This window comes from Anser anser, assembly GCF_964211835.1.
Source record: "Anser anser genome assembly, chromosome: 18".
In the NCBI taxonomy this organism is placed as follows: domain Eukaryota; kingdom Metazoa; phylum Chordata; class Aves; order Anseriformes; family Anatidae; genus Anser; species Anser anser.
The window spans coordinates 2,650,756-2,666,124 of record NC_139739.1 but is presented as its reverse complement, the minus strand read 5'-3'; the positions used below and the strand labels follow the sequence as shown (position 1 = coordinate 2,666,124).

At 36.7% G+C, this 15,369-nt stretch overlaps 1 protein-coding gene across 2 annotated transcripts; it reads right to left on the bottom strand.

Annotated features, from left to right (window-relative positions):
* Nucleotides 1-1,842: 1,842 nt before the first annotated feature.
* Nucleotides 1,843-15,357, bottom strand: ZCCHC8 (zinc finger CCHC-type containing 8). Of its 2 annotated transcripts, none has more exons than XM_083804202.1 (14): nt 14,485-15,357; nt 13,632-13,674; nt 12,861-12,935; nt 12,250-12,355; nt 11,585-11,662; nt 11,167-11,270; nt 9,384-9,449; nt 7,461-7,524; nt 6,862-7,004; nt 5,976-6,118; nt 5,229-5,344; nt 4,904-4,987; nt 4,152-4,266; nt 1,843-3,376 (listed from the first exon to the last, which is right to left on the bottom strand). In XM_083804202.1, exons 1-14 carry the CDS (start codon nt 14,672-14,674, stop codon nt 2,556-2,558), a joined length of 2,148 nt encoding a protein of 715 aa, XP_083660328.1. In that variant the 5' UTR covers nt 14,675-15,357; the 3' UTR covers nt 1,843-2,555. The 2 variants fall into 2 exon arrangements, with proteins under 2 accessions (XP_083660328.1, XP_083660329.1); XM_083804203.1 differs by having other exon boundaries at nt 7,461-7,521.
* Nucleotides 15,358-15,369: the final 12 nt, after the last annotated feature.

The following is a 15,369-nucleotide window of genomic DNA, read 5'->3' as shown; positions in this document are numbered from 1 at the left end:
TTCAAATATGGTGTCTGTATACTTCCCTTTGTATCAGACTACAGGTGGAGAACAATATTTCCTGACTTGAACAACCAGTCAGGCCAGTCACTTTGCAAAAAATTCCAATGGATATAAACACGTGGCACCAAACGGAGTCCATCCCTGTCCCAAGCCTCCCAAGATAACATTTGCTTTAGATACCAGGAGACATCTTCCGAAAATGAAGTAGTTTTTGTCCAGTAACTAAAGGGTGCCCAGAGCAAAGTTCAAAACCTTGTAAAATAAAGCATTTAACATATTTAATCTAAAATTTAGTGTTACATTAAAAGCTGGGTTATCGAAATGACTTTGCTTTATCCTTACTCCAATTCCTTCAAGATAAAACTTGGAAGCAATGAAGTTAACAGCTAGTTTAGGTGTAAGTAAGAATTTGTAGAAACACAGAAGACTTAATTGATCAAAATAGGTAAGTGGAAGGGCAATTTATTATGAATTTATTGTGAACAGGAAGAATTAAGTATAGAACTAGAGAGTTCTATGCATATAATATGGAGATGATTTTCGTCTTGTGTCTGTGAGCTAGGCACAAACATGTAACTATCCCTGTGAAGTCTGTATGCCTTTCTAAAGGAGCATTTCAAAAGGGCTATTAAAAAAAGATCTTCTAAGGTGTGGAGAGAGAACTGCATGTTTAAAATATGAGCACCTCAACACACCCAAAAGGTGTGTACACTTGAAATCATTACCTCATGCCCTGCATCACATTATTACCCGCATGTGAATGATGCGGCACACAGCATATAATAGCTTGTGTCAGCTGTGATTACTGGCTTTTAAATTCTTGGGAGGAGGAGGCATGGAAAAAGCACAAAATCTGTATGTGATTCCCATTAGAGCTTTCTTTATGAAGTGCACAGAAGCTGGAAGCAACACTGCTTTCTGGGCCAGAAATTGAAAATACAATACTCTTAATTTTTCCTAGAAAAACTAAAAAAGCCTATCATTTTAGTTCATATGATAAATATTTTACCTGGACCTCTACTTTCCAAATGCAATGAGATAAACTGAACTGGTATATGCTGCAAACAGAACTTTTTCAGCCTCTCAGAAGACAAGTCGTTCACATATAAAGACACTTCAGGTTTCCCTTCCTGTAAAGTTTAGAGCAACAAAAGGAAAAAAATAAGCACTTTATCTGCAAAAGACTGGGCTTTTCTTAAGCATTCAAATACAGAGTGTAGTGATTTGATGCATTATAAGGACCTTTGGAAAATACCTGCAATCCGTAAAGCTGAGGTTTTTGAAGAATAGTTTGTCTCTGAAGTTATCTTATCAAACACATGCTGCAATGTCACTCCATCACAAGTGTTTTCTTAGATTCTTGAAAATATTTTGTTTTACTGTGCATCTCACATGGCTAGAAATACTTTTTCCCTGCATTTATATACGGACAAACAAATGCTTTACCAGCTTCAATGAATACTGTTAGACCAGACCAGTACTCCCTCTGCTGGCAATGCAAATGTACAGCCATTCCACCTATAAGTCGCTTTGCAGACAGTTGAAAGAAAGAGGAAAAAAAACCATTAAAACAATTAATAAGCAGAATTATAACACTTTTAAGCTTTGTCCTTTCAGAGGTTCTTCAGATAATGAGAACTGAGTGGTATGTGCAAGTTCTATTTTAAGTAGCTAAAATCATTTTAACAGCTTCTTGTTTATAAAAACTTGAACCCAACAGAAGTGACCTTTCCTAAAATAATCAACGCCATCCACCCTCATTTTAATCAGCTTCTTTTTCCTAATTGTCTTGATCAGCTCATTTCCAAAAGTCAGCAGTTTAATGGTTTAGGACTCCAATTAAAAAAATCTTTATAAAACCTCATTTATTAAACCTCTGTACATAAAAATGAACACGTATGTACAGCAAGTTTACATGAAGAAGGATGTTACAAAAGATACAGTGGTAATTAAAACCGACCCACATAAATAAAAACTTATAAAAATACTTGAAATGGTGAAGATAATGCTGGTAATCCCTGATCATTTTCATCCAATTTCCAAGATTTTGATGTGGGAAATCTTAACATTAGCACTTCTTAAAAACATTCTGAATATATTAAACTTATCTACAGGATAATTAGCAAAATCTATAAAGTATAGATTATTATACAAAGAACAGATATAAAAAAAATCACCAATCCACCTGAAACTCAAGGACAATATAATTCTTAGCCAAAGTAATGAACAGCAAAACAACAAATTCCTCTTTTTAGAGTTTCATGTATTGGCAAGAAAATTGTTCTTAACAGATCTATAGTCCTGTTATTTCTTAGTGGAAGGATGCAATTTGGGAAAATTCTTGTGTATTTTCTGGTCGCATTGGACCTGCTCAAGGCGGAAGTCCTGCATTAACTTCAGTTTCAAGGAAGAACGGGGCAGAGCTGTATTTGTTAAGATATTCTCCTTCCTAAAAAAGGATGAGGAAGGTTATCTGAGTTTGTAAAACTCAAGGAGTAGAGAAAAGGGTGCAGGAATTTGGACATAATGAAACAAAGGAAGACCAGTTAAAATCAAGTCTTTTTCTTTTGCTGGTTTCTTGGGGAGTTCTTTAACACACTTCTTATTCGAAGATACACACCTGTTGATTCCGCCATATTTTCAAATTCAAATGGTGTTATACCTACAGCAAACTTGCTCATATCAGGAACAGGACTTGAGTTTTTTGCCGATGATTCAGTGCTTGTCACCACCTTATTACCACCTGTATTTTCTCCATTGTTAACTTCACAGTTGGGAGCAGGTACGGTGTTATCCAGCATGCCTTCAGAGTCTGAATTATCAGGAATTTCCTTTAAATTAAGTAAATTACCTTCTGGATTAGGACCGGTTAAAGAATGTTCATTTTCTGATACCTGTTCGCTGATACTGGAAAGCTTAGTTTCCACTGTAACTATCTTTTCAGATGATCTTACTTCTGCAACAAGATCTATTTCGTTCCTAGATGGTGACGAGGTAACAGAATTTCCAGTTAAAGGTGTATCAACAGGGATATCAGAGTCACTGTTTGTGCTTTCTGCCTGCTCTAGTGCTGCCCAAATTAATCGCTGCTGTTCCTCTAGCTCTTCCAAGGTTAAAGTGTCTTCATCCATGGTTGAATCCACTATTTTTGGTTGAGGAACAACATCACTGGAAGGATTCAATGGTGGAGTAGTCTTAGGAAGAGGAGGGTGGGTGGGTGTTGGAGGTTGAGTTGGTGTAAGACTCTGTGGAGTAAGTGGAGGCGTGCCTTGTGGTAAAGGAGGAGGAGTTGAAATCAGTGGAGGTCCAGGTGGCAGTGGAGGTTGGAACTCAAAACTGTTATGAGCTTGAGATCTTTGAGACGCTTCCACATCTGTAAACAGATTAAAAACAGCTATTAGAATCTGAAACCTGACTAGGGCAAGATTCAAGTGTGCCAATACTCTGAATAACTAGCACAGTAATATAATCTCATATCTGGTTTTCAGCTGAGACAGAATAAACTTTTTGAAGGTTTGAACATCCACTGAAACTACCTGTTTTGGTATTTTAACTCCCAGCCATTCAAGGAAAAAAACAACAAAACATAAAAAGCCTCTTGAATTCATTCAACAAACTCTTTCCCAAACTTAAAACACACTGAAGTACCCTCCCTCATTCATAGGAAATCCAAAAGCAAAGCTAGGAGTTTCTCTACTTATTCTAACATTAAAACAACACCAAGTCCTCCTTTGAATTTGACTTTTTTTTTTTTTTTTTAAGAAGTGAGTTTGAAACTTCCTACAGTATTTCATCCAAATATTTTATGATTTGGAGGTCTTTAGAACAGAACTTTCTTTGGGATACACCAGAAATAGAGAGACCAAAATTGGTAATTCAACATTCAAATTTCTTTGAGCACATTTGAAATCTCCTGGTTGGTGATAGAAGATGTGACAATCACAGCAAAAGAAAACGCTCATTCTTGAAAGGCCCAAATGCAACAATAGTAGGACACTGCTAGCATATGTTAGCTGTTACCTTAAACATCACCATAAAAATACTAGAACATTGATTTCTCGTTATCAATGCTAACATTTCAATTCAGGGAAGTTACTTTGAAAATAAAAATTGAAACTAGGGAAGAAAAAAAAGCAGAATTACTATACCAGAATCTAGGTCCATGTCAGCTACTGTTACTTCCAGGTTGTCTTCTTTTAGTCGTTTTGAATGATGAGAACTTGATTTAGATGCAGGCCTTTTATTGCTAGATTTTGGACTTGGCTGAAAGGAAGTTATCCAGGAAAATTGAAGAAATTAGAATTAGATTATGCAATGTAATATGTCCAGCTATAAGAATGGGTTTAAAGCAACTTTGTAATTCTACAATTATTTGACTGAGTTTGTAAACTAGACACTGAAGTTTGAGAAATTTAATGCAACTGAACAGAACTGTAGTTTTGTTTAGGTTTACGTGGCAAAGGAAACGTTTTGTTTTCTCAAGTCACTATATTAAAATTACTGTATATCATGTCTACAGCAAGTAAGTTCTCTTATTAGGGAAGTCTGGAACTAAGACCATTTTTAAGCTGTAAAAGTTTACAGCTCCTTTTTCTCACAACCATTTTAAAAATACTGCACAACTGTGATCTGCCTATAAACACTGAAAAAACTGAATTTACTCTAAACATGAAGCTCTTTTTTTTTTTATTAGAACAGATAAGCCAAGATACTGACTATCTGACTGGTTCACTGTAGTGAAAAAAATCACTACAGTGTTACTGTAAAACTAACAAAAGTATCAGGATTTCACACCTGGTAGTTTCACTAAGAAAGTCTAAATGAAGACAAAGAGAATCATTGGCCTCACTAAATACGAGACTTTTTTTTTTTAAAATGAATAATATTAAAATATATTTACCGCATGAAAATTAGTCAGGTAGTTAGCAAAAACCTCCTTCTGTTGAGATGGCTGCATGGGAATGGAACCAAATATCTGCCATTCCTACAACAATAGAAGAGAGAAACAAGGCTGAATGTTGCATATGATTGGCTAAGAACATGACAGGAAAAACTTAACAGAAATGCTAAGACATTAAAAAGCCAAGACAAATTCATCATCTTGTCATAAACCTCATTTAGCAGAGGTAAATAGAACTTAAATAGGAACTTTTGGCAAACCAAAGCACTAACTGCAATGACTGTTACTCAGCACACTGTTCAGAAAGCAGGGGACAGTCACTTACATCTGGGATCCCACTTGGAGTGGAGATATTAAAGCCTGGATAGTTTATCAACTTAGAGACATCGTAAGTGACACGTTTTGGTTGACGAGATCCTTCATCTTCTGTTCCACCATCATCTGTAACAAAGTGCAATTATTATTGATGCTAATTAATGTTACTGAGGAAATCTACAGGATTAAGAACCCATGGTTGTTTTTTTTTTTTGGAATACAAGTATTAATAGAAGGCTTTGAAATCCACAGAGGCAGTAACAGAGACCAAACCTATCAGATACATGCGAGAAGCTACCCCATAAACCTGATTGGGTATTCATAATATTACTAACCTTTATCTAACATTACTAGCCTCAGAAACTGGCATCAGGACTGTTCTCCGAGATGTGGCATAATGTTGGTCATTAATAAAAACCTGGTAAATTACTCAGTAAATTGGGTTTTCAAAAACATGTTCTTTGCCTGCTGGTAGGCTTCTTAGACTTGTATCAAGGGTTGATTAAAGAGTGAAAATACATTGACAAAATTTCTTCATCCACTCAATCATTATAGAAGGAGCTGTTTCACTGCTACAGCACAACTAGATGAAAGTGGAGTATTTTTTATATGACTGTAGAAACAATGATTTACAACTTTTTCACTCTTCCATAAGGAAGATGGTGGTTTACAAACAAGGCACTTCGTCTTCTGAAAGGAATGCAGCAAGTATATAGCCCCCATATTGAAAAATGCATTCCCAAAGCACATTCCTTACCTTTACCATCATAAAGTGCAAGTCCTGAGTACTCCATTTCAGCCTCTTTGAGCCAACCTGGTGGATAACCCAGCTGCCGCATGCGATATATAAATGGAGGAAGACTCTTAGCTGTGACACCAAGCGCATCTTGAAGTTCCCCACTGAGTTTAAAATAAAAAAGAAGTCCATAACTGAGTTCTGACAAAAGAAAGTCCATATCCTGTTGAATTTTGAATTACCAAGTTGAAATAATTTAGCTCAAACTATTTTGTCAGTCAATCCCAGAAATAAAAACAAAACTCTAATGTCAAACAAAACATGTAACACGCCCATTTCTCATATGGTTAAATGTTCTATGAGAAGCGATGCTACTCTGAAAACTTAGCTCCTGACTTATTACATCTGGTTCACTGCCTTAACTGTAGCTATCAGGACAGGAAGGGTGGAACTTAATGCAATTCTAAATTTATTGATGATTTCTGTAGAGACTGCTATGGCCAAATTATGACTTTTTTTTTTTTTTAATATTTTGAATAGAGAGAAAAAGAGAGCAAGAGGCACTCCAAACTCAAAATGTTCAGATTCTTACATGTATTTTTAGTTTATCAGGAACCTAGAGTACTTGCAATTCTCCTTGTGAGAAGGAATTTGAATAGCCAAAGGGTAGAATTTGTCTCCCTACCTCAGGGAAAAGGTCATGGCAAAGGTCAGGATTATTAAATTAGCGGTAAGAGTTATGATTTGAAAAATGTGCAATTTGTTGAATAAAATTTTATTGGGCGAAGAAATTCAAACAAAATACCCACAGTTAAATAGGACTCTGGAGAGTAACATCTGACATTCCAAAGGAAGAAAAGTCATTTCAGAAAAGCATTGCAACAGTTAATGAAAGGAAAAGAGATACCTAATGACTCCTGGTTTAAATTTTCCAAACCTCTCTTCTACTTCTTCTGCATGGTAACGCTGCTGAAAATTCTGATTGCTTGCTTCACCACAAGCTTCCATATACTCCTTTCTCTTCTCACTTATACGAGCTGCATTTCGTGGCTTAAAGATAATATAATTGGGAAGTTTAGGTTTGAACAATTTACAATTTTTGTTTGCCTTTCACCCAACATAAAACTGGTACTCCTTGCCCTCAATAAGCTTATTTTTTTCTCCACATGGCTGAGTTATATCAACAGTTGTAATGAAAGCTACGTAACAAACAAAAGAAAGGAGTATTTGCATTTAATCTAATGGCAAACAGGAGGAAAGACTGTTCAAACAGAAAAATGTCCCTAGATAAAAGGAGACATTCAAATCATTATGCTATGAAAAATAACTTACATTCTGATTTAGTGTGTTAGAACTTAGATGTATGAACAGTATAATTTATTCAAAAGAGATGAATAACTATTCCTACATCCTGACCAGTGCATCTAATTTTTTTTTAACGGTACAGTTATACCAAAACATTTCTTGGAGAGAGGCAGTCTTTTCAAATATTGATATAGAGTTTACCTTTGGACAGTCTTTCATTTGATGCTCTTCAGAGCCACAATTGAAACAGTGCGGTTTTGGCCTGCTTAAAAAACGGAGAAGAAATTATTAAACCCCCAGATCATTATTCAATGTTAAATGCACTTAATTCTTTTTTTATTGGATTTTTAGTCTTAGACTTTGAAAGAAAAAAAAAAAGTACTGCTTGTTGATTTCATATGCTGTCTTCTGCTTTTCTTAAATGGACTGCTTAATATCAATCTTCAAAAGAGAGCAACAGAATTTTGTTTCGTGGTCCTAAGAAGAACTCAAGAATTGAGAAAACAGAAATACAGCATTGTAATAAATAATGCATGACAGCGTGTGGAGAAGAAAAAACTAAAATTATAGCAGAAAAGCAGTACTTCCAAGCAGAAATGAAGTTTTTATATTCCATTTAATAGAGATTTATTCCTTTAAGAGGGAATAAAATAGTAATAGAATAATTCAGGTTGGACCCCAGGAGGTCTACAACCCAGGTTCCTACTCAAAGCTAGGTCAGCTATGAGATCAGACCAGGCTGACAAAGGCTTTATCCAATCAGGTCTTGAAAATCTTCAAGAAGGGAGAATGCATAACCTTCCTGGGCTACGTGACCCAGCAGTTTACTCTCCTAATCATGAAAAAAGCTTTTCCTTTCATTATATTACAGATATAACTCACTGATGGTCTTCTGCTTCTGATTAAGTATGTAAACACTGCATTTATTTGCACTATTTAAGCAAACCAAAACATACATACTAAAGCTGATGATATGTCCAGAAGAAGGAAAGAGGATGTTAAAACAATAATTTTAAGTCTAGAATACAGGTAAGGAACCACTGAACTTAATACTATTGTGGTACAGCAATACCTGCATTTCTCTTTTCATTCTGGTATCATCAAAGGTCTGACAGTTTTTACAAAACCAAGAATCAGCATTGTAGAAACAAACAGAAGAGCATGACTACTACTTTGGAACATCCTGGTCCACAGTTTGAACAAGTTACACATATTGTGAAACTGTGCACTGAAAACCTGAAATGGAATTTCAACTGCCTTCAAGATTAATTTTCCTTGTAAATTCATACCATGGAAAATATTTTCCAATGTTATAGGAGGGAAGATCCCAATCTCTAAGATTTTAGAGAAAGACTTTTTACTGAACCTTTGTTTTACCAAATTAGGATGGGAACCAGAAGCAGAGATGAAAGGGTGACACAAGAATGAGCATCCAAAGTGACACCTGCCCTCCCTGTGAAGCACGCCTTCTGCTTCATCTTTACATAGTATTTGAACACAAACATTCTACAACGATTCAAGTATTTTATCACTATTCCGTATCACAAGAACAACCCTTCAATCTGCCTTCCCTTCAGGTGGTAGCATTTCTAAACCAAACACAGTTGAAGTCAACATTCCCCTTTGTCTTTGAAATTCCTGATGAAAGCTTGTATGGTTCTTGTTGCAGCTGAAATCAATGACTTCAGGTGCTACAAAGACCACACAAGCTTTCAAGTGGAAAGTCAGTTAACTTTACTTCTTATCCTCCCACAAAAGCTATGCAATCAACTCTTAGGATCCCTCTGTCTTCATAGCCTATAAACTAGAGTCAGATGGGGAAATTGTTCTACAACATAGTAGGAACAACAATAGTACACCAGTGCAAGGATGACAAAGCAATCGCTAAAGAGTCAAGCAACAGAAGAATAGACCACAAACAACTTTGGAAAGTTTTTGCACATCCATTACAGGCCCTTCCTAAATAAAGGCAGTAAACCACAGATACCCACTGACTGCAAAGCTCAGCACTGGTTTACTTAAATTCATTGCTCAAGTATGTTCAATGGTTTATCATATATGGGAACAAACAGTATACATCTGAACTTTTCAGCTCAAAACTTTATATTTAAGAATAATACAAACCTTTTTGGTTTTACTTGTATTTCTTGTCCATCTAGGGAGAGAATCTGGCTGAAAACTTGATGATATCTTTAGATTTCAATAAGGAACTGCTACTGGATGAAGCAAAATTTCAATCTCATTTAAAGTATCAATGGTAACCTAGTATTGCTTTGCATAGAATACTGACTCTTCTGGATTAAGTTACAGATGGATGCTTAAAGTCAATAATTTAGAAGTATAAACTATAAAGTTATATCCACTTTTAAGATGGGCTCATATTGTTTTCTACTAACCAGTTTCTATCCAACAACCTATTCTGTTCCTTATTAGCACTTGCTAAAACTAGAATCCTTTTGTTTATAGGCAAAAGTATCACACTAATGATTTTGATATACTTTACATCAATCTTATTAGTAATACATTTTAGTAGAGTCTCAAAAATATAACTTCTCAACTACATGTAGACAGGTCATGTCATATGCTACTTGTGTTTGCTTTTTGACTGCAATTTATCAGCTGCTCTGCCTATTTGTCTAGAAAATCATGAGGAGAGAAGAGGCTCCCAAGTGAACCAGCATGGAAAAGACTTAGGAGGTTCACTGAAGTTCAGAGGCATGGCAGTTTCCAGACTCTAACACTTGTTTTAAAAAAAAAAAAAAGCAGATGCTAGGTACTAATCAAACTGACATTAATTAATACTTCCATTATTTAGAACCATGGTACCTGATACACCATGTAACTCAGTATTTAGACTCAATGCCTGCGGGAGTTCTCGAGAAAGATACAGTAAGTACATTTAAGAAGTAACACCAAAGCAAAGCTGGCAGATATGAGAGTTTAGCCAAGCTTAACTTTGCATTTTAGGAGAAATTCCCATTAGGTACTTATTTCCTTGATTTGGAGGTTGGGAGATGGTACAAGTACCACTTGGAGTAGGATTGTCCTAATGCATTACAACAGAGGCAGCTTTCCGAACGTAAAATTATAGCGCAGTGCATACACAGTCAAAGGTAGGCACAAGAAAACCCAGGTTAGCTGGCTTATAAATTTCCAATTTTTGTTCAGGTACAAATAATTTTTTAACACTAGCAAGTGACCTTTATTCCAATTCTTGATTGCAGAAATGAACGGTGAAACTGTCTCCTCTCCTGACACTTTTGGGAGAGGAAGCAATATTGGGAAACTGGGGAGATGAGATTACTTGAACAAGCTATTTCCTCATTTTTAATCAATTACATTTTGTCATTTGACTACAATAAAAAAAATATTTTCTCCAGTATTTCCTTCAATCACACCGTTTAAATATTAGCTCTTGTACACAGCAGAGAACCAACTTTAAAATGGATGCAAGTTAAGAGCATTACATAATTAAATTTTATTTCAAAGACTTTCCCCCAGTTCCCAAGTTTGGCAAAAATCACCTTAGAGAATATTCAAGTTGGCTGAGCCCTTTTCTTCTCCTATAGAGGGAAAATGCTTATTCATATCTGGAATCAGCTTTCATTCCAAACCTGATTGCAGGCCGGCCCAGGAAAGTTCTAAATTCACATTATGTATTTACAGAGATATAGCATTCACTCTTCCCACACATAAGTCTTCTAAAAATCTGCGAGCCAATCATATCAAAATACATATATATTTTGAGAAAAAAATAATCCACTAATTCTTCATTAAACTTTTTCATCTCTAACAACTGATATAGTTTAGATAGCAATGTACTGAAGCGAATTTGAATTCAATTTACCAACTGGCATTCTTTGGCTTTGATAAACAGAAAAACCCCTTGTTTTAGGAAACAGGATACTTAGGTATTTCCCATCCTTCTGTCAGCTGTGGATTCTCATTTAATAAAGGCTGTCCCAGTTTATCGAGACAAAAATTGGTAAAATACAGAACACTTCCTACAACCTGTAGAAAAAAATTCAGAAAATTGTCAGAATGGTGTCAGTATTTAGGTCAGATTATTGGTAGCATTTCTAAAAATTTACACCACTTGAAATTCTTCCAGCTTTTTCACCCGCTCTGTAAGAATTTACAAATAATACACACCCACCTCTGTACAAATCAGCATTTTTTTCCACTGATATGGCCAAAACATGGTGAACTTAACCATTATTAAATAGATAAATGGAATTTAATGATGAGATCTTATTTAATGTCAGTGTATATTAAGTATGTAGAATGAAGACCTACCATTGAAGAGTATATAGTCAAAAACTTACACTAAAAGCTTCCTTAATTTTTTTAACAGAATTAGAGCTTGCTGTTTTATAGTCCTCTTCCAAAAGAACACTGGAGGGCTGACATAAAAAGTAAAAAAATGAAAACAATTAATTAGAAATAACAGTAAGAGAAGAGCTCCTAAATTAATCAAGTATATAATAGGCACAGAAGGTGGAGTACAGCTACTATTTTTTCATGACACATTAGTTAAATAGTAGGATAGAAATATTTATGTTAACGATAATGCTTTCCACAGTCCAAAATACCATACAAATCATTTCTTTGTATCTTTCTCTTAGCTTCTGAGATTAAAAAAAAAAAAGAAAAAGAAGATGAAGCTGGGCCAAACATTATCAGAAGAGTACACGCTTAGCTTGTACCTCAAGAACGTTTCTCAGTTATTTGAACCAACTTATCACCAAGCTTATACACAAATTTCAATGCAAACGACTTTAAGGAAGTTTTTTTTATAGACAGAAAGTTGTTGTTTTTTTTTTTTTGGAAGATCTACTGCACTTATTTGATGGTTACCTGATTTGCAACTATGTAGAAAAAAACATCTAGAATTCAGCTACTTAATATTGCAATTTTGAACTTTTACACTGCTACCACTATAAAGGCGTAACAGAAGGAATGCCTAGTCATAATTTGAGCTTTACAGTACCTGTGGTTTAACATTGAAGTGTGTTTTTTCTTGTTCACCTCTTTGTTGCTCTTCATACTTCTGAACCAAGTTAAAAACAAAATCTTCAATTTCTTGATGATACTGCCTGCGACAGAGTGAAGAATTATAAAAAGGTGAAGAAATAAGCAAGGCAGAAACATATACCAGATATCTTTTTCAAGAACCTGCCATTTACGACTTCTTGAGAATTTAGAATAGGAGCAGTGATCTCTCCCATACTGCTAAATGCCATCAACACAAATGCAATAACCTATTAGGAAGCACATCCTTATGTTAGTGTGGAAAAAATAAAAAAAATGAATACACAGGCAGGAAAAGTTAATTTGCTGTATTTACCAACAACACTCATGACATTCAAATTGTTATTCAGACTCACTTCAAGCTCCTGGAAGTCACACTTCATTTCATGCTACACACATTGCTAGTAAAAGCAGTAGACCTCGTCATATTGTTATCTTTTCTTCCCTGCAAGCTTACCAGGTTTATGTTACTGAATATGACACACATCCTTTGGGCAAACACTAATATACCCAAACAAAAAACAAATGTGGCTTCCTGTCAGGACTTCTTTAAAAGGTAAAAGTACTTACTTAGAAATGACATTGTTCATAAATAAAATCTGCAACAGAGGTCCATCGAGTTTAGAGCTGTCCACTGAAATTCCACTAGAAGAACGGAACAGATAAAAAATAATGGTTACTGTATTAGCTTTACTGGAAAAGTTCTCTATCCTATTATAACAAATACTCTGTATTCCGTACACAGAGGAATGTTTGGCTAATGCAAGTTCTATTATTTTAATAAGTTTCTGTTTTCATAAACAAAAATCCTCCTCCTACTCCAAGCAAATCATGCTACTTGTTGTGAGGTTGGAAAAAAAACAAGACAGAGTGCTAAACTACAGAAATTTTCTTCTAACAGCATGTAGCAATATGGAGTAGACTGCTGCAAGATCCATCCCACAGTGTCATTTAATGACCAGGCACTGCTTTGTAAACAACAAAATAATACTCTTATTTTACTGTTTTAGTGTACTTGTCCTTACTGCTAAACTCTACAAAAACCTGTTTCCCTAAAGGCCACATCAGTTTTATAAACAGACAGATCATAATGGCACGCATAGAAAAAGTTACAGCACTACAGACTAAGTTTTTGATACTAGAGTCTGAAGGACTTTTCAGGGATGACAACAGCATTTTAGAAGCCCAGTGTCTGAGCAGAGAGGGGGACACAGGCACAAGGTTTCCAGGAGATTTTGCAAAACACATTGTTAGCTCTGTGACAGGTAATAGTTTGTCTGAGTAGCACTACTGCAAACGTATACAAGTCATACAAAGCACTGCAAGTCAGCATTAACATACCTGGGACGAGTCAGAATGTTCAGCTTCCTTTTAAGTTCCTGATGTTAATTTCTTGTTAAGGAACACTACTTTCTTCACAAGACACAACCACACCTTAATTTACTGCAGAGTTAAACAAAACACCTAACAAAAAACCCACAGAACAACAAATCTTTCATCTCACTGCACAGAGGATTATTTACAAATCCACCTGTTGCTGAAAAAAAAAACATCATAAAATGCAAATGCAAGAAAATATTCGGTGTCCTGGTTTCGGCTAGGATAGAGTTAATTTTGGAAAATTAAGAAAAAAATGGTCTAGCTGTGTCAACCCAAAGAATTCATTACAGACACTATGCCTGAATTGTCAGATTACCGTTCTGTTTTTAAAATACCTATACTCATGACCAGAGTCAACAGTAAAATACACTCATAAATAGAAAATAAATAACTACATGAACAACTATGAATAACTAATAAAATGAGTATGAAGAAAGCACCTCAGATTCCTACCTGCTATCCTGCATACCTGCTAGCTATGTGACCTATCCTAAGAACCCTTTAAGGAAATAGTCACAAATTAACGGTTTCATATTATTTCTAACTAGGTTAAAAATGGATTTTCAAGGTGAACGTACGACTGTTTTCTCTAGAAAAGCAGGAAGGAGTCCAGCACTAAGTGCTTTAACAGCCATCCCAGAACAAAACTACCTCCTTTGCCAAGGAAAGTGCCGCTGGTATAGAGCTGAGAATCCTGAGGGTAAAAATCAGAAAAAACTCCACAGAAAACTCGGGTGAGAACTCCCTCCTCGGCGCCCTTCGGGAGGCGCAGAGCCCCGGCCCGGAGCAGGCCCAGCCGCTCCCGTCAGGATATTCTCCGCCCGGAGCCGCCGCACCGTCTCCTCACAGCCCTGCAGCCGCTCTCGCAGCTCGGCCAGAGCCCCGCCAGGTCCCTCCTCCTCCTCTTCCTCCTCCTCCGGGCTGAGGCGAGGCGGCGGCGGCCCGTCCTCTCCATCGAGCTGCTCGAACAGCTCGCGGTCGCCGAAATCCACCTCAGCCGCCATCTTGAGCCGCAGCAGGAAGGGCGGGGCTTGGCGGGAGCGATGGGCAAAGGGCAGGGGGAGCCGCCCTAGCGCGGGGCCGGACGACTACAACTCCCGGCATGCAACGGCGCCAGCCCGCCGCCACAGCGCCCAGCCCGGAGCGCTTTGCCTACTGGGAGATGTAGTCTCCCCTCACTTTGCGTTCCCGCGGCGCAGTGCACGCTTGAAGCTGTAGTTCTCCGCAGGGCGGGTTTCCCCAAAATGGGGACTCCGCCACCTGGAACGAGGTGTTGAACCCTTCTTTCGGCCCTGCTTTCCTACCCCGAACCCTTTTTTTTTTTTTTTTTTTTAAAAGGGGTGACTATGTGGAAGGTGTGTAGAGAAAAGAGTGCAGGAGCAGGGCGCAGAAACACATCCTGCCCTGGACCATGCCTTGCATATCTAACTTGCTCAGATTGAGGCATTCTTACAACACGCATTTACGTAACACAAAAAAAATTTATATAAAGTATTTTAAAAAAATTAACACTTCCCAGTACTTTCAAGTACCCTGAGCAGTACATAAAGTATTAGGAAAAGGGCTCCAGCACCTTGGCTTTCTCACCAGTGTTTTTTTGTCCCTTCTCTTTACCAAGAGGAAAGTAGTACCAAACTAACAGAGAACAGAAAAAAATCAGTTCAGCATTAATCACCAGGTTTGTGATCCGTATCACTAA